The sequence below is a fragment of the Poecilia reticulata genome, linkage group LG23 (genome assembly GCF_000633615.1).
Source record: "Poecilia reticulata strain Guanapo linkage group LG23, Guppy_female_1.0+MT, whole genome shotgun sequence".
Taxonomy (NCBI): Eukaryota; Metazoa; Chordata; class Actinopteri; order Cyprinodontiformes; family Poeciliidae; genus Poecilia; species Poecilia reticulata.
In genome coordinates, this window is record NC_024353.1 from 3763244 (window position 1) to 3789329 (window position 26086).

The 26086-nt window shown below is 38.6% G+C and overlaps 1 protein-coding gene across 2 annotated transcripts in view; it reads right to left on the reverse strand.

Moving 5' to 3' along the window:
• The window catches only part of snd1 (staphylococcal nuclease and tudor domain containing 1), a 171298-nt gene that overhangs the window by 103464 nt on the left and 41748 nt on the right, over positions 1 to 26086 (reverse strand). For both annotated transcript variants that reach the window (XR_532695.2, XM_008400601.2), the window contains exons 14-16: positions 24433 to 24505; positions 20816 to 20957; positions 10488 to 10597 (exon numbers count right to left, since the gene is read on the reverse strand). Coding sequence is in view for 1 of the 2 variants with exons in the window: in XM_008400601.2 (XP_008398823.1) it covers positions 10488 to 10597; positions 20816 to 20957; positions 24433 to 24505 (325 nt within the window). In the remaining variant the exon portion in view is untranslated. The remainder of the gene's footprint in view (positions 1 to 10487; positions 10598 to 20815; positions 20958 to 24432; positions 24506 to 26086) is intronic.

The window sequence follows — 26086 nt, forward strand, 5'->3', positions numbered from 1 at the left end:
GAAATGATGGAGAGGTAAATAAAAACAGACGAACTGACAGGAGGAGGTGGGAGTACTAGGTGTGTCACCTCTGCAGCAGTAGCCAGTCATTGACAACTCAATAACTGAGGAAGTGACGGCAGACTGACATGAAGCGCAGGAGAGCGGCACATAAAGACGTGGAGAGGGAAAAAGTAAAAGATGGTCTTCACCAAAGCTGGTGTGCATCTGTTTTGTTTGCTGGGGTCTAAAAACAAATGATGTGGAAAAAGACGAAGGATGGGAACTATGGAAGGCAAAGACACAGAGACTGACAGATTCTTTATGATGACAGCTGACTCCAGTGTGTGTGTGTGATGCATTTTAACCCTACAGCCAAGGCAACGATGTGTGGCAACTGCTGTGTTGTCAAGGGAACTATTAGCACTGAGAGGCCAGTGTCTGCTTCGTCCTTGCTCACACATACACTCGCTCTCAATCTTCTTGCATAAAGGATTTCTCTTTATACGCCCCCCGTATGTGAATTTGTATGATAAAAGTAGTTTTTCTGTCAAAACTGACCTCAACGCAATGACAAGAACATTACTTTTTATTTTTCCCTCAAATGTATTTGATAAATGTGAAGGAGGAGTGCGCATATCCGATTGTCACCGCTGCCATTGTGTTACATATTTGCGTCGTAGTTCAACCGTAGGGGGAAAAAAAAGGATTAATCTGAGAAGAAATAAATCATGGATGCCTGGAGCCTTTTCCGCAGGCTGGCTAATCAGATTCAAGTGACACATGATAAAGGATGCAGAGTATATTCCGTCTCCTGAGCTGTCCAGAACCTAAAGGACAGCAAGTCGGCAAATATGGTGTGAAAATGCATCAAAGTTGGACACCATCTTAGCACTACATGAGTGCAATATGTTTGTTAATTAGAGATGCTCCAATCAGAAATTGCTGGACCATTTCTGACCTGTCTGTAAAGATCTTGGCCAATTCCAAGTCTCTCAAATATTTGACAGCATTTTAAATAGTCGACATTCTGCCTTGAAAACAGCTTGCTTTTAAATTAGTATAGTATATTATCAAATTAGAGCTGTGCATTATATGCAGAACATAGCATCGCTGTACTATACGAGTTCAAATAATAATGTTAAGAGTGCTATTATGTTCCAAATATCATGAACACACCTTTCACATCCCAACAGCATATCCAGCTAATTTCATCCAGCTCTATTTTGGATCAATTGATAATGCAATATCGACATGTGCAACACGGCATTCACAAGGGAGTGTTGGGATGCAATATTGGTTAGACTAATATGTTTTGTGCCAATTAGAAAATGACTATTTATTAGTTTCCAATACCAATTCCATCTCCAATTTTAAAGGTTAGAGGAAAAGTATTTTTGAACACATGAACATATTTTGAGGCTTCCACATAACTTCTGTTTTTCTTAGTATTAAAGCGTCACTATGTACTGAGGCCCCATGTAGCAAATGAAAATTCAAAATGCAGAGCCATTCTGGCTGCTTGTGTGGTTTTAGAGTGTCTAAGTTATTCTTGTGGTTCTGGATCAAAAGGGACATTGAAGGAACATCAAGCCTAAACTGATTAAAGGGCAAGTAAGGGTAATGGGAAGCAACCATAACACAGAAAGAAGAATGGAGATGGGGGTGTGAAAATGCTGTCATTAATTTAGCAAGGAACATAAAATGCTAATGAAGTGAACAACAATAGCAGCAAATTAAGGAAGAACCAGTAACAGTGAAGCTGCTTCATGGGCCAGAACAGGACACGAAGAATCAGATGACCAAAGATGGACTTAACTTGATGGAAATCTGCTTTCAGTTCATTTCAAATGTTTTCTTTTTGTCTGATTTAATGGAAACACGTTATGAATCTCAGCCAGGTGAAAGATGCGTCTTAGTCATTACTCTCATTTTCATCCTCATCGGGTAAAGGTTTTCATGCAAAGGTATTAACCTAAAAGGCAGAAAAAAAGACAAGTTGAAAGAAAAAGCAAATGCCACTGCATGAAGAGCATTAAACTATCGCCCTTATTGATGTGGAAGAGTACTGCAGTGCCCTTCATAAAGAAAAAGGCTAAGAGGATTCCGATGTTCCCCCAAGTACAGCGTGTGCCGTTGTGTCCACGCTCTTTGCAGGTTATGCTTATCACAGTGGACTTTGAAGTTGGAATGCCGTCGCACACGCTTTACACAGAAGGTCGCTCTTGTAAAAAGAATTGCGGCGATAAAGCGGTGGGCAGGCTTCTCCCCTTCCTCTCAAATCTCTATCTCCATTCAGTCCAATCCATCTCTCCATCCCCGCGTTGGTGCAAATTCATTTATGTGGGCCACTCGGTTCACCTTCAGGCTATAATTCACTACTTTCAAGGAGCGAAGTCACCCAACAGTGAAACTGACACACACAAACAGGCAGAGTTGGGCTTTAAATAAAAACAGCTGCAAAAATCAGAGGATGAACTCCACTTGTGACACCAATTAGTCCAAAGTCATACAAATAGGCTATTATGGGGAACGAAACTTATGGTCAGTACTCAGCTACAACAACTGTTAATGGCTTTATGCTCCTAATGTGGTTTTCAAGGTCGGCCTTTAAATTACAGATACAATCTCTATTTAAATTGCAAACTAGCACGGCTTGCCACTTGTCCTGCAGCTACTGTTCTGAGCAACAGCACTAAAACAGACACAATTACAGCTCAATTATGACACACAGCTAGGATGGACTTGAAAGAGCATAGAAGAAGGATGAATAAATGGATCTGATAAAAAGGAGTGTAACTTAAGCACTTAGAGGAATTCTTTTGAGCCCCGCTTAGGTTTGTCAAACCATTAAACTAATTGCAAAATGTGGTGCTATGTGACGATCAATTGACAGCTGTGCGACAAGATTTACAAGTTTTAATATCCTCATCTACAGCTTAGGATTGATTTTTGCTGTTGGTACTCGCCTGAAATAATTAAAAGCCCCATCTGGGTTATATATTGCTGTCTGTCTTTTTTGTCTGCCAACTAAAATAATATACCTTTAAAAAAAATAAATAAATACTCACCCCACCTGGAACACCAACCTTAAAGTACTAGGGTGAAATGTTAGAGACCAACGCAAAGTAACACAAAGTTATGAGGTGAAACAAAAGTCAAGTGTGGGAGAAAAGGAACGCTAAACATTACCTGGAACACACTGTCCGAACAGTGAGCTATGGTGGTAAAGAAGGGCTAAAGCAAAGCCACTGTTGGGAAAAAGCCCCAAAGAGGTCCAGCTTAGAGGACAAAACAGATTTTTGGAGGCGTGAACTCAGTTGAAGTTTTAAATTTTACCCAATCTGTAATGTTCGCCCGTGACATTAATGTGCCAATTTGACGCTATGAAGCTTACCAGATATTGTCTGCGCTGTAAACAACCATGCTTTAAAGCGAAGAAAGAAGTGCCAAGCTGAATCGTTAATTCAATATTTGGAAATGTGGCCAACACAGACTTTACAACTCTGTTCACTTCCTATGCTACCATTGGTAAAGCTACACGCAGACTATAATTCAAAAACAGCACAGAAAATCAGCGTCATCATTCATAGAAAGGCAGAAATTCTACCGGAGGAATCCAAGTCAAGGGGAGGAAACCCAGACTGCCTGTGAAGCGAGATTTAAATTGAGTGGAATGGCATAGGAAAGAAATGGCCAGGCTCGTACTACTACATTTAAAACCCACTAAAATATATTGAAATGTGCAATTTAACAAGATAGAATAGGAAAACTGAAAACCTTTCAAGGCTCTAATGTTATAATCCAAGATGCTCACATGGTCCAGTGGTGCAAAGTTATTATTGGACATAGATGGATATCGTCTATTGTTATAAAGCATAAGTAGAGCTGCCTTCTATATTCGTGGTTTGTTTAACTGCAAAACGTGATTGGGGGAAAAAAGGACCTTAGGGGCAGTTCAGTCCCTACCGTCTGTCTCGCTGACCAGGAAACCACACTATGCATTATTCATCTTTTCTACATGTTCGCTCTCTCAGTCTCTTCCCTTTCTCTCTCTAACATGCTCACACACACAGAGTACAGGGGTATGCTGAAGCACATGACTGGAAAACAAAGCCAGTGCAGGGAAACTGGGGCTATATGGTAAAAATCGAGTGCAACAGCAAAGGAGGGATGAAGTGGAGCAGATAGACTGTGAGATCTAGCAATTTTGCAATCGACCCCATGCCAAAATAATTTAAGTTTGATCGGAAATCAATGTGAGAGCACGGATGATGCAAAAAAAATAAAATAAAAAATAAAAAAAGAAAGAAAAAGTGATGTTATCCTGCAGGCATGAGTGAGAAAATAACATACAAAAGAGGGTCAGATCCATGAAGGATACATTTCACAAAAAAATGCATAAAGAAAGTCAAACATATTGATCAGAGCTGCACTAACCACAAACAGGCACAGACAAAAGACAGACAAGTAACACTTCAATTATCCAATTGCCACTGTGCACCTATGGTAGAGGTTTTATAGGGATTACCACACACACAGGGAGAACAGAAAGCAAAATCCTCTTGATATTACAAAGGTACTGGGTTTATTTGCATTTAATTAAAATGCTCACCAAGAACTGTTATTAAGGCAGAGAGATCTAGAGGCAGGCATTAGCAAGGCATCTGTGATGCCACGCTGGCAGAGTGACTCATCAATGCTCGACAACACAGCCTCCTGCAGGTCTAAAGGCAGTCTGTGCCAACCCCTACCAGCGGCAGTCTGGTGCAGTTTTGATCTCACAAGGTGGGGGGGACGCGGGTGTGAGGGGACCCCCTTTTAAAGGACCGCAGAGACAAAGGTAAGTTCTGAAAACTAAAATGTACTTTTCCTCCAATAGAGATAAAATAACTGTGGTAAATCAGGAGATGGAGAAAACCAACTTATTTTAAGTTTAGTGAAACTCTGCGAGGCAGTTTCTGAAAAAAAAAAAAAAAAAAATCAAGCTTTTGCGTTTTGTCTCCAATGCAACCAAATGTGTACCAAAATGAAATCGGCATAAGGCAAGATCACAAAGATGAATATAAATGTACAGATTTAGTCGGCGCTGTTGGGCTGTAATCAAAGGCTTTCCGTGCATGTTTTGCTTTCAAGCTTGCAAGTTCCGGAGAATTTAAATGTGCAAGATAAAAGATATGAGTAGGCAGCCGGGGCAGCACAGACGATGAGAGACCACCCAGACTGAATGAGGTCAACTAACTGACAGAACGAAGGCAGAACACTAGGCAGTCCACTTAGCCTGCTCTCATAACCGCTTAAACAAATTCATATCCTCTCCTCGGTTTTTGCTTCCACACCCACCAGGTGGTCAGTTCTTAATAAATTATATAAAAAGGAATTTTAAAGTGGATAGTATTCATCTAACCCTCTTATTCAAAAATAAAACATATAAAGACTACTAGAATATTGGACTTGAAACTCTGCCGTTGTTTTGGTGAGAAGTTAAAATAGTCAAGGGCATGAATCCGTATCGATATGGGTCTGAACGATTTATTTGAACAGTTCTTTATCCAGCAACAAATGAATGAACTGTTGGAAGAATTGGATTCAAAAGTTTAATATTATTGCACAGTTTGCATTTTTTCCCCCTATAATCCACACAGGAGTGACAGAGAGGTTCTAGTACGTCCTTGGCTCAGTCATGCCATGAACTGGAAACGACTCCAACACCAAGATGACTGCGGACAGTGACGCTGGTACTATAACATAACTACGGACTCCAAAAATGGACAAATTCAACCTCAACTGAAATTGGCGGCAGCCAATAAGGGCTTCTGGACAAAGATTTTCTTAACAGATCAGATTAAGAGAGTTACTTGATTTCAGTGAATAATAAGTCAATTTGGAGGAGTTAAGTGAGGTTTTCAAACCTAAGAAAACTGTCAAGCATTATGATGTGGAACAATCGTCAAATTCTTCAAGTCTTTGTCTAAAGTTTTGTTTAGTTTCTTAATTCAACCTTAGACACAGTTGAGTGCTCCAGCATGATAATCAAAACTAGCTTCAGGATAGATAAAGCAGACTTGCTGTAAGCTTTTGGACAGCCCTGATTCAAGTTACACAAACATTTTCTGTGACTGTGGTTAAATTTGGATCTCTGCCATAAAATCTAACAAAGAAAAACTAACAGGTGAGGTCAAATAATCAACAAATACTAATCTGGAAGTTTATTGATCCCCAAGACAATAACCATATATGTTAATGTGTGTACATATATTAAGTCTTGCGGGTAGTATTTTGACCTTGTATAGACTGGTTAATTCTAACTTATGCATTTGAACTTTTGACCTGAACTGTGTGTACGGAAAATGTAAAAGCAAATTAACTGCTCCACAGATTCCCACAGACAAGAAGATTTTATATTCAGAAACTTGCACAGGATTTTAAAAATAGCTTCCAACTTTTAGGTGAGGCACATTGCTTTAATGCCAGCAGCACACTGTGATCTCAGCTTGAATGACACTGTTAGATGAGCGGCATTTTAATGAGGCGGTAAGAAAGGTATAAATATTGTTCTACCAATTTATATCTTTCATTAATAGTACTGACTCAGTCTGGATGAAAATGTCAGCGCTCAGTTCCCTCATGGTTAGCCTGAGCTTTTGAAGTTGCTACCTAAAAGCATGTAGAAAAATCAACACGGAGAGTCGGTGACTGAGATAGTGAATGGAGGTTTTTTGTCAATGGAAGGTGGGATGTGAGAGAAATTAAATGGAAGACATCAAAACAGGAAAGGGAATATCTGGGGATTGGTGTTTACCGACGTTTTCTCTTTTTTTTTACCCCTCAGAATTGTGCGCCGCTGTTTTGGTTTCATTAAAACTGCACAGAGGGAGCGGGAATAGGGAGAGGCAGGCGGAAATAAGGGAGGGGAGGGCCGGTGTGAGACGCCCGAGATGATAAACACTAAAGTGATTTTTCAAATATGTAAAAATAATTAAAAGTGAAACAAATGAAATGAGTAATAATCAGGGGGAAGTGATGGAACAGATACAGGGGCAACAAACCAAAGCGTCCCAGTTTACTGCATGCCACACTAAACATTAATGTTTGCCTCAAAAGTAATTATAAGCTTTGCATAAATGGACACATGAAAGCAAACTACGGATGGAAAAAATATAAAAAGGGTATTTCCCAATATACCAGAAGAGATTACTTTATGGTTGTATCCAAACTTAGCTTCTAAAGGATACAAGTACAAGACAAACAACTAATTAGAGAGCAATAAACCGCATCTGTATGTGGAAGGTTGAAGACCCCGAATAAAGAACGGAGTCAACAAGTTACTAACTCAAAGGGCTTGAAAATGCAAAACAGCGCTGAGCAGCACTAGTGAGAAAAATATTAAATGAATGCAAATGACTGCCACCAAAAGTCAAATCAAATGTTATTCACCTGAGACACCTTAGGAGCAGCTTTGAAAGCTCCCGCAATCAGATGCTATTCAGAGACGATCAACAGCAGGGATTGCACATTACTCAAGTCAAATATCCAAATTCATGCCAGAGTGAGGCGCACCTCGATAATGTCTTTCAGCTGAATTTGCTTGTATAAAGAAAATGAAGAATAAAAAAATAGAAAATGATGTTCTACCTCCAACATCTTTCATCATCGCTTCAATTCTGCTGCAACTAACTTGCCTCATTAGAGCCTCAGCACTTCCTCTCACCTCTTCAATCCAACTCTATCTCAGGCTGCCCGATCCTGTAGAACATTACACAAGCTTGTGAATGTTCCAGCGAGATGGGATGTCATGTTTTTGCACACTTGTCATTCTAGCCTTGTTAACATCAGGTCTTCTTTTTATACTCCGAAAGAATAAGTCGGTGGACCAAGGGAAAGGCCTTACTGCGTCCATGTAGGTGATTGTATTCCTGTGAGAGCGTGTTTGTGTTGGTATTAGCCCAAACAGCAGGTCAGTGCAGCCAGCCAATCAACCCCCACGCTGGGCTCAGGACTCATTATATGGCTCGGTCATGCTTGATAACTCCCACCTACCTGTGAAAAACTTGCTGACACTACGAATGACTGGCCAGGGAAGGCAAAGTATGAGAGGGTGTGTGTGGGGACAAAAAAGGTTATGTGCATAATAACAGTTTAATTGAATCTGTAGCTGTACAGAAACGACCAGGGACAGTACAGCAGGGTAATGTGTTAAATTATTTACTACGCCTCGTGAAACCATTCATACTCCTTTAACTCTCACATTTCGTTACATTACAACTACTAATTCTGTGGGGGATTTACACTTGAACCTGGAGCAGAAGTTCACTTTCCATGCAGGACAACGTTCCTACACATACAGCCAGAGTCGCACAGGAATGGCACAGTTCAAATTCATATTTCAGAATGGCTCAATCAAAGTTCAAGCCAAATTTCAATGGAGAATCTGTGGCAAGAATTGAAAAGTGTTGTTCACAGATGCACTGATATTGAGCTATTTTTGCAAAGAGTATCAAGAATTCAGCTTTCAGATATCCATTAGACAGATTTGTATTTGTAAAAATAACTTTCATTTCAAGTATCGTTTTAACATTCACTTCAAAATAATGTGGTGTGTTGGTTTATTAAGTACAAAATAAAAACACTGAAGTGTGTCAATGAATTTGACAAAGTGTGAAAGTTCAAGGGTTTGAATACTCTCTAAAAGAAGTGTAGATTAAGTTGGAATGTTAATTTGAGGTAAGATGAAAACATTTGAGTTTTGTCATTTAAATGGCTTTACTAACTTGCAGTTCCCTACATGAAAGGCATATCCTGCCTTTTATTGGAAGTTTTTACAGCAAGTTTGAAGAAAAGCAGCAGAAAACTAAAGCAAACTTCTGAATTTTTTTTTCATTTAGTTTCCATTAATTGGTTTGAAGCAAATAAACTAATCTCTGAAGTGCTGTCAAAGTCAACTAACAGCCCTACAATAGCTGCAAAAAGTACAGTAATGATTGCCAACCATGAACAAAATTCCTGGATGACAATCAGGGGCAAAATTAAAAGTCTAGAAAAATGCTTTGAAACGTGTGCTGTGTGATTATTCTTTTATGTTTGTATTGACAATTTAGTTGGCCATGTGAATAAGACATTTCATTCTGCCCTAATAAGCATGAAATTGGACAAAGCGTCAGTGAAAGTCTTTTCAGTCCTACAAACTATGCATTTATGCAGATTGACATCTGTAAAAACATCCAAAATTCCAAACAATATCTAGTCCGTCAGCAACTCTGCACAGATTCATAGGGCATCCTTGTCAATCAAATTCCCCTGGTCTCTGCATTCATTATTTCCCACTCAAGGATTTCGCAAAGGTTGTTGGCCTGCCCCACACACATCATTTTTTAACATGGCTCCACCTGGACCACTGGCTAAGACTCCATTTCCATAACAATTAAACAGCAGAGGACAGTGGAGTCAGCCACCCCACACAGAAAAGCTCTTTTCAGACGAGATAGGGATGAAGAAAGAGTGGAGGAAAAAAAAGAGCAAAAGAGAAAATGTGTGTGTGTGGCCTGGATAAGTGGTGGCGGGATTATAGCTAGTTCCATCATAGCTTTAGTCCGTTCACTGCTTCTTATAAAAACCTATTAGCATGTGAATGAATAGGCACATACTGGATGGAGTTTTTAAAGTCCAGGAGCACCGATCCAGTATCAGGTGAGCTTTCTGTCAAAAGGGAATAAGCAAGCAAGGATGGTGTGTGTGTGTGTGTGTGTGTGTGTGTGTGCGTGCGTGCGTGCGTGCGTGCGTGCGTGCGCATTCCAAAGGGAGGAGGAGGTTGTTTTCTTTTTCTTTTCTTTTTTACAGATAGCGTAAACCTTTTTCTGAACTTTTATGAGATTTGACATCACTCGGGAGATAAGTACAGTGTATAAATGCTGTGATAAAGTTCAACTGGGAGTAAACAATTTAATCAGCTTATTAAAGTCAGTGGTCCCATCTTTATAAAAACTGTCTTGACAAATAGGATAAACATATCATTTTAATATGAAAAAGCATTTTTACCTGAGAGGAATAAATTCTTAGGTGTTTTTTTTGTTTTTTTTAAATAGACACATTACTTGCATCACACAATGCCATTTCTTTTTAAACACAAATCCAAGGTCTGCGAGAGCTGAAGTATTTTCATACATTTAACCAATTCTACCATTAAGTTAAATTGGCTTAAATGGAAAGCAGTAAAAACCTGCTACATGCATTATAGCACAAATTTTTTTTCTGCTGTTCAGAACAGTTGTTAGAATTTACATGAGTTTATATTAATGCTTCCCTATTTTGGAATGTTGACTTTAAAGTAAACTAAATTTACTGCTACAGTAAACTGCAGCAACTTACAGCTCATGCCAATATATGTGCTAAACAGCAAGGCAGGAGCCAAAAAGTCCAAACGTCAAGAACTCCCAACGTGGAAGACGTGGGCAGAGAAACGACAGGAGACAATAAAACCGCAGCACGGGATGTAGTGAGTCTTTACTTACCTCTCTTTGTAGCACCAGCTCTTTGGTGAACAGCATGGCTTCATCGCTGAAGGGTTCGGCCATCTGCATCCCACCAGGCGTGTTCCGGGAACTACGTGGACATTCGATACCTGGACAAACATGACAAAGTTGTTTGAGTCAAAATTTGTCAAAGTTGTCCCATTTCTTGCCTTTGCGTTACCATTTCGTACTAGTTAATTTGTACTTGGATGTGTATCCGATAACTTCAACAGGAAATCTCAAGATTATGGAGAAATTTTACATCTCATTACAAAGAATGTCCTGGCCAAGATAAAGAAACTCCAAGACTGCATTAAAACATAAACGACTACTTCAACCGTGCCCAACAAGTTGTGTCCGCATGTTTGAATAAATGTTTAATATTTGTTTAAATTAACTCAATGAAAGAGTTAGTGTAATGTGGATGGTTTTGTAACAAATTGTATGCATGAGGGAGATATAAAATGTTATATATGCCAACTCTGTAGGAGCCATTATCAATCATCAATAAGAATCAATCTTGTTAGTGAAGATGCTAACCGCCAGCACTTCTCGGAAAATCTCAAAGGTTATGATGGAGAGAAGATTAGCTTCACAGCCAGGGGTATGCTAATGGCTTGATATTCAAACCAGCAAAGCAGACCACACTTTAAGAAAACTTTAGTTTTTAGCCCTATTTGAGCCAATTGACTTAATTCCCCATAACTTTTTTAAAGCACAAGGATGAATGTTTTAGCTGTGCATCAAAATACTTGGCCATCTAGATGTTTACCCACAATTTTGTTTGTTGGAATTCATGAATTAATAAAAAAAAAAAAAACTTAATTGCTTCAGCTAAGCACAACAAACCAACAAGCAGGTCGGAGCTGCTTAATGTTGAGTAATCTGATGATAGCCTCTGCTGTGAGTTAAAGCCTCCAGCATATTGCTAATAAAGCAACCACTCTCTCCTAGGGTCTTTCTTTTCTATTTGACTTGGGGTTTAATTTAATGAGCTTCTCTGGCATGACAGATATACTGCCTCAAGACAGACTCGCAAATATACATGACAGAGAAGCAAAATCAGATTTGTTAGGGCATTCTGATGACTCACTGGTGTACGTGGCTATCTTGCTGCAAAATCCCAGGATTCAGATTTCACAGCTAAGATTTTCTTTGTATTAGGCTTCTTCAAAAAGCTTCTGTCTTCTTTGAACTGTGTGTGGTCAGCTATCTTCTGATTTCGTTGATAATACATGAAATGACTACGTAGTGTTTCATTATAGTGGAGTTTAATAACCTTGTGGCTACAGCAGAGTCTTACAATCACAATCCAGGACACTATGTACCAGGTGAGTTTATATCTTGGCTACTTGCAAAAGAAACGCCTCTATAGGCTGCAATAGAGACACAGGGAAACTCAGGACATGCATTTATGTTAAAAGAGGTAATGTTTCAAAGAAATACTTTTGGATGCGTTTTCTTACAGCTTTTAGGAGCAAACTGTTGGTTTTTATATAAGTCAAAATCTGATTTGCTCATTATATTTCCCTAAAATATTCACCCAGCTAACCTACTGAGCAAGCTCACTGCTCCTGGTATAATCATATAACTGAATTGGAAAAGCCACTGGCTTTTTTAATCTCATTTTGTCATTTTGTACGTTCTGTTCCCTACATGGCCATGCCTGTCCCATTTAAATGGACAAGAGCAAGATATATCAGCGAATTCACACTGGCAGGAAAGGGAAAATGACCCTGGAAAGGCAAAATGAGGCCACGCGACATGCTGCACTGGAAAGTCAAAGAAAACTGTTCAGTCCAGTTTAAGATAATTGTTCCAATACAGGGAGATCTGCATCACCGTTTCTCTATGATTCCTCTAAACTACACAACATAAAAGACACCAACAGTAAACTGATCTGATTTCAACTGAGACTACTGTACAGTAAAATACTTGTCTGTAAGTAGGTTATATTTAAGTGATCTTGATTTCACATCTCTGGTTGATTTTACAGCTAAGTGTGGCTGGTGGTGAAACTGAACGGATTTTTATTTATTTTTTCGTTGGCAATGAATTCATGATTTAAGAATGAGGGTAATTCTAATTCCACATTAAGCAAATTTGGTTTGGATAGCTTCTTTTCCTTTAATTATGATTTTATTAAAACTGTATTTTGCATTTAATCAGATTACCTTTGTCTGATATTAGCATATTTTGATTATCTAAATTCAAATTTGGCAAAAACAGGCAAAAGAAAAATCTCAACGGCACCCATATGCTTTTTTTTACCTGAGTGTAGAAGCCATGCATAAATAAAATCTGTGAAAAGAATTACTTTTTTTTGTTCCATGGAGAAAGAGGAACAAAATCTTGGCCACTTGATGGCCAAGATCATCTGGAAGTATTTATAGAAGTTTACCAGGACAGGGCTTACACATGGGATTCAGTGACTATAACACTGTGTGCATATAAAAAAAAAAGACAGATGAGGAATGCAGGATAAAGGAAATGAAAAAGATGAGATAGGAAGGGCTACAGAAAGGCAAAATACTGCACACTGTTTGCAAAAATTGGTGTATAAAGTAATTGCAGGGAGGGAGATATAAAGTTTCTGCTTGGGTTGGCTGTAGCGATGATAAGGGGTGGAATTGTGTTTTTTCCCCGAGCATAATCCTCAGGAAAGAATACTCATGAATGTAATACACAAAGAAGTCAAGTTTCATTGTAAAGCTTATAAACTACATGGGTTTACAGGCCCACAGGAGCAACCATTTTCAACCAAGTCAAAACTCTTTAAGAGGAGAAAACATGCCCACAAAGCTTTAATATGCCAAAGGGAAAAAAGCCCAGCAAAAGGGTTATTATAGGTCATACACTGATACAATGATCACAGATGTGACGTCTTTATAAAATGCACACTGCAGTTCTTTACATCACCCAACTGTACTGCAATTCCTCCGCACTCACTGTAGTCCCTCCTCCTTGCAGCATATGAAGTCAACCTGCGAGCCACTTAGCACAGCAGACGTTAACCTCCACTGAGATACATAACTCAGACCTGACACCAAGATAAATATCTGGGTCATACTCCAGGAAATCCATCTTATCTGATCTCTGAGACAAACAAGACGTACGCTGATCGTTCTGATGCTAGACTGCGCAGGGAAGAACACGGCTTCTCATGCTAGCCTGAAGAGGGTGACCACATGTCAATCCGCCATATCAATCACTGAATTTTATGTGCAAGACATTGATCTGGTAACTTATGTGTGATGTGTGATTGAAGGCATATCTGAAAAGTGTGCAGTTTTACCACCGAGTGGAAGGGTCACCCCGTTAAGAAAATGCATTACGTTTAATTTGGCTCCACGTTTCAGAGATGTTCACAAGTAATTTTCTTCAAGTCTAAGTCAAGTCGCTAAACCGCATTCTCTCGAACACATGCCTAAATGGCTCTTTATACAACTGTAGGTTATGAATTCAAATCATGAAATATATTTAGGTCTAACTTTGCACATTATGAATATATTACAAGTTTGTTCTATTGATTTTTGTTTGTTTTTTTCTCAGAACTAAAACTGCGCAATACATCACATTGAAATCATCACAATATTAATGTGGGCAATACAGCAATCAGAACCAACTGCTTAGCAAAATGATTTGGTTTTTTTTATAATTTTTTTTTTAAGTGGTATCCATGCAAATTTTGCACTCCGTCGATATACAAGTAATAAAGGTCCTGGACTTACAAACAGTGGTAAGGACATCAAAAACAGAATAGCCAGGAAAATGTGGCCAGTTGTAATATATCGCAATATTTAGAAACGTATCGCAGTTACAGTGCTTCCTTATATACTTCAACTCGATTTAGAAGACATATTTAATCATGTATATCTTACAGTTTGAAAAACTTTGGGGGGTGTTTGGGAGTGGAATCAGAAGATATGAATCGGGAAATTAGGATTTTGAAGGTTTTCAAAATTATACATTCTAAAAGTCTGTCACATAGTCTAAACTGGGAACTTGGTTCTAGGCAGCTTTAACTAATGACTTGCACAAGTGTAGGCGTAGAAAAAGAGCAACTAACATCTTTGCAGACCCCACACGTCCTGGACACTAACCTTTAATACTTTCACCTTCAGGTCAGCACTACAGAGTGTCTCTTGTGAAAATCAGCAGACACACAAAACATTTTTCCACCTTGCAGTTTCTCTGATGAAAATTTTACAGCTCGAGTCATCGACTACTCTGCTGTGAAACAAAACCCAAGAGCCACATTTTAAATAGTTTGCATATTTTGGATTCAGATCAGATAGTAATTTACTTACCTTTTGTAATGACAACCAAACTATTGATTTAGAAATGGTGCAAACAAAGGACAATTTCACTGTTTGGAGGTTTATAACTGTAGAATTTCAGCAGCGCTAACTTGAGGTGTTTATCTTGTACTTTATAAATGACAGTGTTCAGTTAAACCACCATAAAATAAACTGGATTGAGTTAGCTTCTTTCTAAATTAACCAAGCCAGATAATGAGCTTCATCTCATGGAAATTGCCCTAACGGGGAAGAAGCTGCTACTGTGCATTTGTCTCATCAGTGAAGCTTATCCAAATATACATCATGTCGCAAATTCCTATGCTAATGATGTGCATATTGATTAGCCTTTGACGTTTGTGCTCATAACCCGCCAGACGCTCTCGCTCTTGGCATGTCTGCAGGTATAAATTGATACTTGCAGGATCGAGGCGGCTCAGTATGAATGCCATTAGAGTCTTTTTTTAATGTTATTAAGTTACCAAGTCTTGATTTTTGACAGCCTGTCAACAAGATATAATTAGCAATGTGACAAGCAAACTACAAACCGGAGGAGGGTGTAAGCATCTAAATGTGTGAGGATTCGAATCTAAACCTCATCTTTCCTCCCTCTATCACCCATAACAGAATCATTCCATTTAAATTTCCATCTCATTAATCTTTGTTGTCCTGTGCAGCATGCAACTGCGAGGTGACAATCCCCTATTTGAATATCTCCCTCTTCACAGCTGCCTCAGTGGACACAGGCCAAGGAAAAAAAGGTCCATCCATGGGTGAAGAATGTAGGTGGGAATATTTGGGGAGAGTGGGTGAAGGGTAAAGAGGGCAGACGGTGAGAGTAGACAAAGAGTAGGATGTTAGGGGAAAAACTAAATCCAAGGATTTGGTCGGACTACCTCTTGCTTTTATCCTCTCAATCCATCCTCCTGGCCCAACATCATCCCTCTATGACTCCCTAATGTAAGGCCCCAATGTCTCCAACAAGCCTAAGGCAAACACCCAATCCAATCTCCTGAGGGGAATGAAAATGCTGAGATTTTTTTCCCCTTAAACACTGGATTTGTAAGATCTGGCATAGTAAAACAATTCATTAAAATACACAACGAATGCAAAACCTGTTGTCTCTGTATGGATCGCATATCACCTCCGCTGCAGCAGACTGATGCAGCGCAATCTATAAATCATTTAGCGTGTTCAGAAACCTCAATACGATATTTATTAAAGTTAAATATTAGTCGTAGGCATGTTTGCAGTGCTTCTGAGAGCTTTTCCTTTATCTCAAGGAACAGAGAATATTCTCACACAGAGAATATGGTGGATTATTGATTTGTCTAAAGGCTGATGTATACTGTAGCTCATTGTGCAGTAAATTTTACGCCACTATAGGAATCCATCTCGAGACTTCAAGGTAACCAGGGCCTGAGATTTCTAGTGTTAGAAAAATACAGATGCCTTAAATTATACTTATGGTGGCAATAAAGATAGGAAACATTTCTGTTGGAAACATTTCTGTAAGCCTTTTAACACATCCTTTGGCAAAGCATAGATTGTTGGGTGAACATTTACAAAAAAGGGAAACAAAGAATGTCCTTCATACCCCTAACTTTTTGACATGTTGCTGTGTAATGTCTATAAACCTCTTCGTGTTGTGTTGGATCAAGACGAGGCAGCAGCCCGCAAGGTAAGCAAGAAAAAAGAAACCTTTAGCTACAGCCTTTTTGGAGTATTTTTCAATCAGTTCTCTAGATCTAGAGACTGGATGTTGTGAAAAATAGCCCAGGCTCAGTTTGATTATACAGAGATCATCAAATTGTATATTTAAGTCTGAATTTTGACTGTGGCAAGAAAAGCATCCCCACAGTATGATGCTACCAGTAGCGTGAGGACAATGTGGTCAGGGTGATGTGAAGTGTTTTTTTTTTGTTGTTTTGTTTTGTTTTACTTCCAAATCTTACCAGAGCACTCACTTCCATATTTTTGACGTGTCAACAAACAAAAGGCGGTTAAAGCTTTATGGCGACATTAGAATCTCTGTGTCTGGGTGACGGCTGTTCCATCACCCAGAGATAAAGAACTCGGAGTAACTTTGCAAATACTTTTCACCTGTGATGGCTGCTGCTCTCTCTGGAAGAGAAACTCTGTAAAAGCTACTTAAGCCAATAAAACTTTTACAGCCTCCTCACTGCTTGGTCTCCCTATAGTCTCTGCAGGGCTTTATGGCCAAATACTTCACAAAGAAATTGTTTTTTTTTTGTTTTGTTTTCCATTTACCATAGGTATGTTTCTCTTCATCCTCTTTGCCCTTCCAGTCGCTAAAACTTCGTTCATCAAGCTTTAAAACCCAGAGTGCTATGCTACTGACTACTATCCATTCTGTATAGGTGCCCTCCTTTTCTAAGGGGGAAAAAAAACTGAACACGCAGGATTACTCTTTCACCTTTTAGAAAACTTACTTTTGGAAGTGACACTGTATAGGCCAGCAAGTAAAAAAGAAGAAAGCTAAGGTGCTGTAGGAAGAGAGTAAGGGGAACTACCCTTGAACTCCAGATGCACACCTCCGGTCTTTTTTGAAGTCATGGGCTTGCTGCTGTGCTTTGTTTCTGTGACCCTATTTTCTTTCTCCTTATAGCACCGACTCGATCTAACAGGGAAAACTGGGAAGGTAGGAAGAGACTCGAGCTCCGAGGTGTTCAAATGGAGAAACCCGTTGACAAAGAGTCTAATAAGGACAGTTACCATGGGACACAAACAACAGAATAGAAAACAGTCAATTTAATTCAAGGAGTGCAAATGTTAAGTCTGAGAATTGTGGTGTATTATTAGAAATTAAATCAGACTGTTACATCTCTTCCTGCATTGGGAGAATTTATTTTGCAGAGCTCCTGTAAACGGTTGGTTCTTGAATGGCTTCCCGCAACATTGCTAAACAATAATAAAAAAAATATGGCCAGAGTGAATACATTATTCAAACAGATGATAAAACAGATTAATAATGCAGTGCTTGTTTTAACTGCAAGATCATTTGAATATTTTCTGTGTGCACAATCACTATTTACTTAACACCCAAACAACAATAGGGCCAGGCTTTTAGAAATTGTATATATAAATATGATTTGACTTTAAAATTAGATGAATGAATTGCAATGATGAGCACGATTTTGAGTCAATTTATATTACAGAAAATCCACAGCAAATTCAAAATGTGCACCAAATTCTTGTATTTAAACAAGCGTTGATGCAGTTATTGCAAGCCTACCTTTAACATGCTCACACTAGCTGCAACATAAAACAAGACATCTTACTTCTTGTTAGAAATATGAAAAAGCTTAAAAGGGTAAAGGTCCAGAGGTTTGGAGGGGCCTTCATTGACAGATAAATACAAGTGCTGGGGCACCCGTTTTTATCGCTTGTGTCATTTTCCACACGACCCCCGATACAGATGGGTGAATAAAACATGAAAAGATAACTGACAGGGAAAAGAAAGTGGTCAGAGATAGAGAGCTGGGAGATTAGACGCAGATAGATGGGTGTCTTTTGCCCTAGAGACTTCATTTCATGTGTAGCGGTATGGGTTTGACATCAGTTGCATCAAGAAAATCAAGTATACACCTAAAAACGTCACGCACAAAAACATTGAGGCCGTGGCCTACGAGATATACCGTCTCATCTCAAACTGACAAGAAAAAGGGGAAAGAGGTGAAAAAAACGAGAATATGTATCGCTTCAGCAGCAACTGGAAATACCAATGGTATCAGTCGTGATCTTAAAGAAAACAAAGTTGTATATTTGATTTAAAGGTATAACATTTCCTGAAGACAATGCTTTTCCAATGACAATCTTGATTTAACCTGTTCAGGGGTTTCAGCTCTGTTGGTGAAGTTAAGATTTGCCAACAACAATGTGATTGGGTATATAGAATCCATCTTAACGTGATGTCTTACCAATATTGTGGAGTCAATGCTGTGTACTATTTTTATTTCCATCAGTACCAGGCTCACATTGTAATTGATCACTTTGATTTTTTTATTATTATTATTATTTTTTAACCTTTCCAGTTTCTCAACAAATCCATCATATTTATGTCAACCACCATGGTCTCAAGGTTTAACAGAGACATTCACAAAATGTGTTTTAAAAAAAAGAAAGAAAAAAGAAGGAAAAAAAGCAATGGACGCTCCCTGATTGGATTGTCATCATGTTCTTTTCTTCAGGCTACAAAATCAGATTTAAGAGAAACGTTTCCTACCTTCATCAAATGGTATAATGATAATGTCCTTCCTAATGTTTTTTTTTTAAAATTAAGACTATTATCATGGATTATATTAATTATCACCCATTCAAATTAAAGGCACATCAATAGTGACCAATGGGATCCCATTCACTCAGTGGAACTCTCCATTTTGCCCTCTCAAAAATCGCATAATATGATCATAATGAGGATTAATCACTAAGTTCTTCATTTTGTGCTCAATCAGGATTACAAGGTCAGATATTTCCATCTTAAATGACTGCTTCTTAAGAGATTTAAATTAGCCATTTAGATTACTTTTTTTTTTAAATCAATTTTAAAAAGTTTGATTTTTCACTGCTACTTTTGATGTTCGTGATATCCATGAGGAGTCTAAACGGCCAGCTTGTCGAGCAACAACTTTACAGACAGAAACTGATCCTCTCAAGACTCTGAGAGGAACCTACATTGCAAACAAGCTGACGGTCGCCATTAAAGCAATCGAGAGGTTCCATGCCACACCACATTGTTGCAGGAACTCATGTAAAAGATGACCGATTCAAGTATAAGGTGCATACATTTCTATGGGCGGAAATGCTTTTCGATGGGTCTAATGTGAAAGCTTTGATATTTGAATTCTTCAGAAACGCACCTGTAATTATACGTTTCTTCCATGTTTAATCAGATACGTTACATTTGCAGTTCTGTTTAGTTCAACATATATCCCCCCTGAGTTGCTGTTTATGAGGTACAAGACAAGCGATTACTATCTGTAGCAGGGGAAATAAACTGACTGTTGCTGAAATGCCAAAAGGTGCACGTTGATATTCTGGGAACAAATCAAGTCTTCATAGCTTGACCTTCTTAAAGTTTAAGAAAACAAAAACTCTTGGAACAGAAATGTGTTTACTCTTGATGTAAAAACATCTAGTTAATACTTCGCTATCCACTAGTTTTGCACCCCTCTAAGAGCAAAATAGCCATCTTTTGATATTCTTGCTCCAGAAATAAAGGCTATAAGGAATTAACTTTCATGTAAATGGAACAATTGGATCTAAGAGTCTCTTCCTGTTGTAGAAATACCACAAGTGGTAGCTAAAAGAAATTGGGGATAAATCAATTACAAAGTACATTTGAAGCTAATAAACTTTGATGAAGAGCTAATAAGAAGGAGCCAAAATGATGAGTAGTTTACAGAAATAATACATTTGCTTCTACCTATTCAAATAGAAGTGCATTAGACTAGTGCAATACAATATCTGCAAGTTTGAATTGAAGCTAAAAAAGGTGAATCAATAACGACTGATGGTGGCCATTTGCCCAAAGGTATGAACATGAATCTAGGGTTATCTAACTCGCCTTCAAAAATGTTCACAACTACAGGTAGTAAATGACTGCCTTTGTGTGGAAGTTTTTATAGTTTTCCAAGTAACAAGTTGCCAGAAGTGCAAATAAACAGTTTTATTACCGCAGCTATCACAAAAACACAAGTCAGCCACATTGCTACTAGAATACTGGGAGATCCTCATTTCAAAAGGAAAAACCCAATTTCACTATCCACCTTGGGAGCATGTACTTCTGAGTAAAATTGTAAACCACAATGAAACTACATCCCTCAAATAGAACAAGTGTTTTCCTCCATTTTTGTCTTTAAGGGGAGAAATACTGAAAAAGTCATCCTATATCAGTGTTTTCAAATGTTTTGTCAGTATTGTAGTGCTAGGAAACCTGACTATTTACTTAGATCCACTGACTTGGATGGCAGAATTAAAAGGACTTTGACATTAGAAAGGCAAACCTACCAGCAAGGAGGAATGTGATGAGACAGGTCTCTTTGGGCATGTACAGCTTAAGACGAGATCCGCTGAAGACGTATTCGACGACAGCTTCTGACCGGCCAGCTCTCTGCAGGAAAGGCAGGAACTGCTTGGCTTTCTGTGTTTCCTGCAGGAAAGAAAGAGAATTAAAAGGCAAATAGCAGCATTTTAAAGTGAAAGTCTTGGAATCTTTCAAGAAATAATAAAAAATTATGGGAGTTCGCATTGTTTTTATGAAAAAGTTAAGTGAATTCAAAATTGTTTTTGATTAAAAAAAACAACAACTAGGTAACAAGGAGTCATCAGCCAAACTACTAACACAACAAAATATACCATGAAAGGAAAATGCTTCCTTTTTATCATATTTTTTAATTTTGTCTGCTTAATTTTTTGTGTTTCATTTTTGGAAAAAAATATCTGCGAATATCTTTGGATTATTTTAAATATTTAAATGCTCTCATCAAAAAGAGATTAAAAAAAATAAAATCACCCTGCCATTACAATTGGCTTCAAACAAAACCCCTTTTTTTTCCTCAGTGCCTGAGCCAAATAAAGAGTTTTCTTGATTATAGAGGGGAAGTGTTAAAGATATTTGAATGATGTGACAAGATGTGGACTGTTTTGGCAGCTACAGTAATGTAATCCATTCAAACTTTCACAAGAAAAACAGACTGATCATTTCATCAAATGTGAGACTTCAAAAATCACTGCACATCATGTTCATGCAAAGCAGGCCAAGGATCCTTGTACACATCAAGTATGTCTTGATGTGTACAATGCTGGTCAGAACCATATTCCTAATTGAGGGTCTAAACTGTAGTGAATTAGCTACAGTACGGCAATTTAAAATTACTAGGCTTACATGGCTGCCTTTATTCATTTCTATGTATTTGAGTTTTTCTCAATTTTGTTCACAGAATGTCAATGACAGCGACGAGTTCTAAAACAAAAACAAAAAAAAACAAAAAAAAAAAAAACAATTATGGCATATGGCTTTTAAGATGAATTTTTCTCATATTGCAAAAGATGAGCAAGACCAAGTGAAAGCCTGCTTTTTTCCACACATCTTTATATCACAGTATGGCCTAATGAAGTCTGCCTTCCTTCTCAGTGACACATCTGGAACCTCATGCAATCAAAAATAATTCTCTCCCTTCCCGCTCCCATCTCTGTCTGCAAGAGTGAGTCACAACTTATTGGTGTACTCGGGCCAAAAATTACAAGCTGAGCCAAGTCGTGTATTCAGGCAGCGCTAGTGCTTCAGTAGCAAAGGAAGATTCATAAACGCTAAAAAAATAATTTAATGTGAGCCTACTCCAGGCATGAGCATGTAGGCACAACAGACCGGTGAGTCATGGACCAGTGTTGTGTTTGGATGAGCCAGCGTGGACACAGGAGTAGGAACAAAGGCTCAGACACAAAGTCGGAGCAAACAAACCAGTTTACCATTTGCTAAAGCAAATTTATGAGAGTTCACAGTGTTTCGGTAACAACAATTTATCAATGTTTTTCTTTCGTTTGATTTTATTTTTTCCCACTGGGGGAGTGACACAGCCCAAAGCAGCCGTGTATTTACTGGAAACAAAATAAAGTTCCTGTCATCAGCGGGGCTCAAATCGGAGAGCATTAGTGAGGGGTATATACTTTAGCCATAAGATGTTCCACCTGAACTCCACCCACTGCATTCCAAAATAACCCCTCGAGTGGGAGATGACACTCCAGTTCACACAAACATTTACCGCACCTGCAGCGTGTGTGGGCTGTGCAGCCCAACTTGGTTCAGAAAAAGGGAGAGACAAGTGAAAGAAGAGGACCTCATTATGCAACCTTTAGAGGCACGAGGTGAGTCAAGTGCTTTATCCACTCTCCTCCCACCACCTCTGTGCATCTCCTACAGTATACATTTATAAACCTATCTCTGCACTATTTGTGACTGCATCCCACTCAATGTGCATAATCCTTTTCAAAAGACCTTCACTAAAGGATGCTGACGTATAGGAGTGTGTATTTACACAAGGGGGATGGGTGTGTATTTAGAGGGATAGGGGGAAAGTATGTTGGGGTTGGTGAGCAACAATGCTATTTTGGTCCTTGTAATGCTTTAAAGAATGCTCATTATATTAGCCTTGCCAAACAACTGGTGCATGTGTGTGTGCGTGTGTGTGCGCGCGAGCACATCCACGCATGCTGGCAATCGCTGGCAACGGTCCTAGATCGTGCTGCAAATCAAGCATGTCTTATTGGAGACAGACAGAAAAGTTAAGGGAGGGTTTGCGGCGAGATAATGGCGCTGACCTGAACCCAGTGACAGGGTGCAGCTAATAAGTACAAATGTAGTGGAGCTACAGAGTGCTGTAGAACATGTCAGACATAAAAATGGCTACACAAAATACCACTATAGTAAGGCATTTCTATCTTTTTTTTACTAAATAAAACCATCTGTAGTGTGTGATTTAAGGTTTTCTTTTAGAAGAAATACACACCCCCCACCCCCCAGTGCCCTTCACAATTACAGGAAAAAGGTAAATGTGTGTGCAAACCCATTGAAACTAAAGGTTTTCATAGAGGTTTGGTGATTTAAAGACTCTTTGTTGCGGTTTCTCCAAATTGTTAATCGCTGTAAACCTTCCACGCTCTAATATATGATTAAGAAAAACATTCAAAATATTTCCTTCTGGCCTTACTGACATTAGTAGACGCTAATTAAATTAGGAGCTGAGGAGAGAACATGCCGTGTGTGTACAAAGAGTCTTTGTAAAACAGCTTTAATAATATTTTAAAGCAAAGGAGATTATTAAAGAGTTCCAGTTTCAAACAGTCCAACATGTCAGTGATAAGCACGGCTGTGGTGGGTGTACATCATATATCATATAATGGCATATGCTGAAAGGAAATTGTCAAATTTTTGAGCTTCTGATCAAAATAAAAAAATCAGATCATCCACTTAGATGCATTTCTCAATATAACTAAAAGCAGTACGTCACAGATTATTAATCCGAAATTTTTGGATCACACCCACTTTATAAAAATAGAGGTGCAAGTTTCTATTTGAGCAAAAACGAATGCACACCTATTTAAATGCTCTTTACTGTACTGTACATATGGATGTGTTAAAAGACTAAACTTCCTTTCAGTGAAAGAAAAACAGCTTCCTGGCTTGAGCACATGAAAAAAGATGACAAACAGTGCCGCAATCAACCTTTACTGCACGCTTTTATGGATTTCCCACAATAATGTTCGTGTGATGAGCCCTCCCAATCAGGCTTCATTAGCCAAATGACGCCTCAATCAAGCCCCTGAGCACACGTAAACAGGCAAGGACCGAAATGCTTTTATTAATGAGGTTTATTTTTAGAGGCCACTGAGGATGAGTCAATGATTATAGATCATTTTCTGAGAATTGCTGGCCCCAACGTATTTTTTTAAGAGTTATGATGTTTACGTGCAAATGACTCCACATTTAAAACGATTTAATTCCAATTATAGCCACAGCACATGAATGCTCATCCTATTATCCACATCATGTAAACCATCTTATTTCCCTGCGTAGGATGAGTGTACATGTATTATTAAAAATAATAATAATCAAAAAAGATGCATACCCCCGAGATATCAGCCACTCTGTGGATGGGGACCTCCTTTTTGCTGTGCAGCCCCTTTCCGTTTTTGATGGCCCTGCATTCAAACACCACCATTAGAAATCCATTGATACATCCATACACACCAGCATCCACAGGAGCATCTCAATAGATGAATGAACGTTTTTGTCAAAACGTTCATTTAATCCAGGAATTCAATTCCAAAAGTCACAGTGAAATTACATAGATTTATTCACAGACTCATTAATTGAAGCGTTTATTTGTATAAGGTTTATTTATATTCATGGTTTACAGTGAATAAAAACCAAAAATATACTTTGAGAAAATCTGAATATTTCCCAAGAATACAAACCACATTCTGAAGTTATTCTACTACACATGTCTCTTTAGCTACCATATGTTTTCCTTCCACTAAACTTTCCACTGATAGAAGCCTGAACAGCAAACATCCTCATGGAAACTGCTGCATGACTGACGTCAGCAATGTTCCGTATGGTTACGTAGCCCATAACGTGACTGAAACATTACATTTCTGAATCACAAAACATTTTTGTCCAATTTTAATTGCCATTAGTAGTAAGTTAAAATCTAAAACATTTCACCTTTTGATTTGTTTAACTGGATATTCTAATTTACAGAAAACCATCTGTACATGAAATTAAAAAAACAACAAAAAAAACTCAATTTTAAGGCTTGGGGTTAGTATTAAAAAAAACAGAGAGGCCATAGTTATAGAAGAATCATAATGGGGAGATGATTTAGCATCATGAATGTGAAAAGAGAAATTATCTATCTTTAGAGGCAGCTAAGGGTCTTCCATGATGACTGCCGCTAGTTAGAGCTGCCTTAATAAGACTGCCGCATTAAATGTGATGGAGATAAAGTCATCTTGTCCACTGGGTCACTGGGATGGACCACAAAAGTGCTGCTAAGATAAGCCAGCTACATTTCTGCAACCCTGTACAGTAAAGATGTGCATTTTAATAGCCTAAAGGAGGTTCCTTGAAGGCTGTGGGCCACTGGCTTTATGCAATGGGAGCTAAAAATATAACTAAGGCAATAGACAGAAACCGCTCATCGTCTCTTATAGGACCCCACCAGGGACGGATAGAGAGCGAGAGAGAAAAAGCAGCAGAGGGAAGGAAAAGTGACAAAAAGAAATGAGGGAAAGAAGACCCAGAAGAGCAAGCCCGTAGAAGGACATAGCGGGAAGCAGCAAAGGGGAAGAAACAAGGACAAAACGCACAAAAGGAAGAGAGAGAGCAAGAACGGGCAGGAGGAGAAATAGGGGCAGATGGTCGGTGACACTGAAAGACAAGGGGAGAGGAAGAGTTAATGCTATAAAAAAAGGTTGCAGCTGCATCTGCTCTACCTACAGCAAGCAGATCTTAATCTATGGCAGAGTAATAAAGCTTGTACTAAATCTCTCCACTGCACCTCCACATAATTATATTCATAGGGCCTGAGTAAAGAGAGACTCTGATTTAACGTCTGGCGCCTGGGATGGTGTATGTGTGCCCAGGCATACAAAAAGAAACAAAAAAAGGGGGAAACAAAAAAAAAAAAAAAAAAAAAAAAAAAAAAAAAATCAAGCTTTTGCGTTTTGTCTCCAATGCAACCAAATGTGTACCAAAATGAAATCGGCATAAGGCAAGAT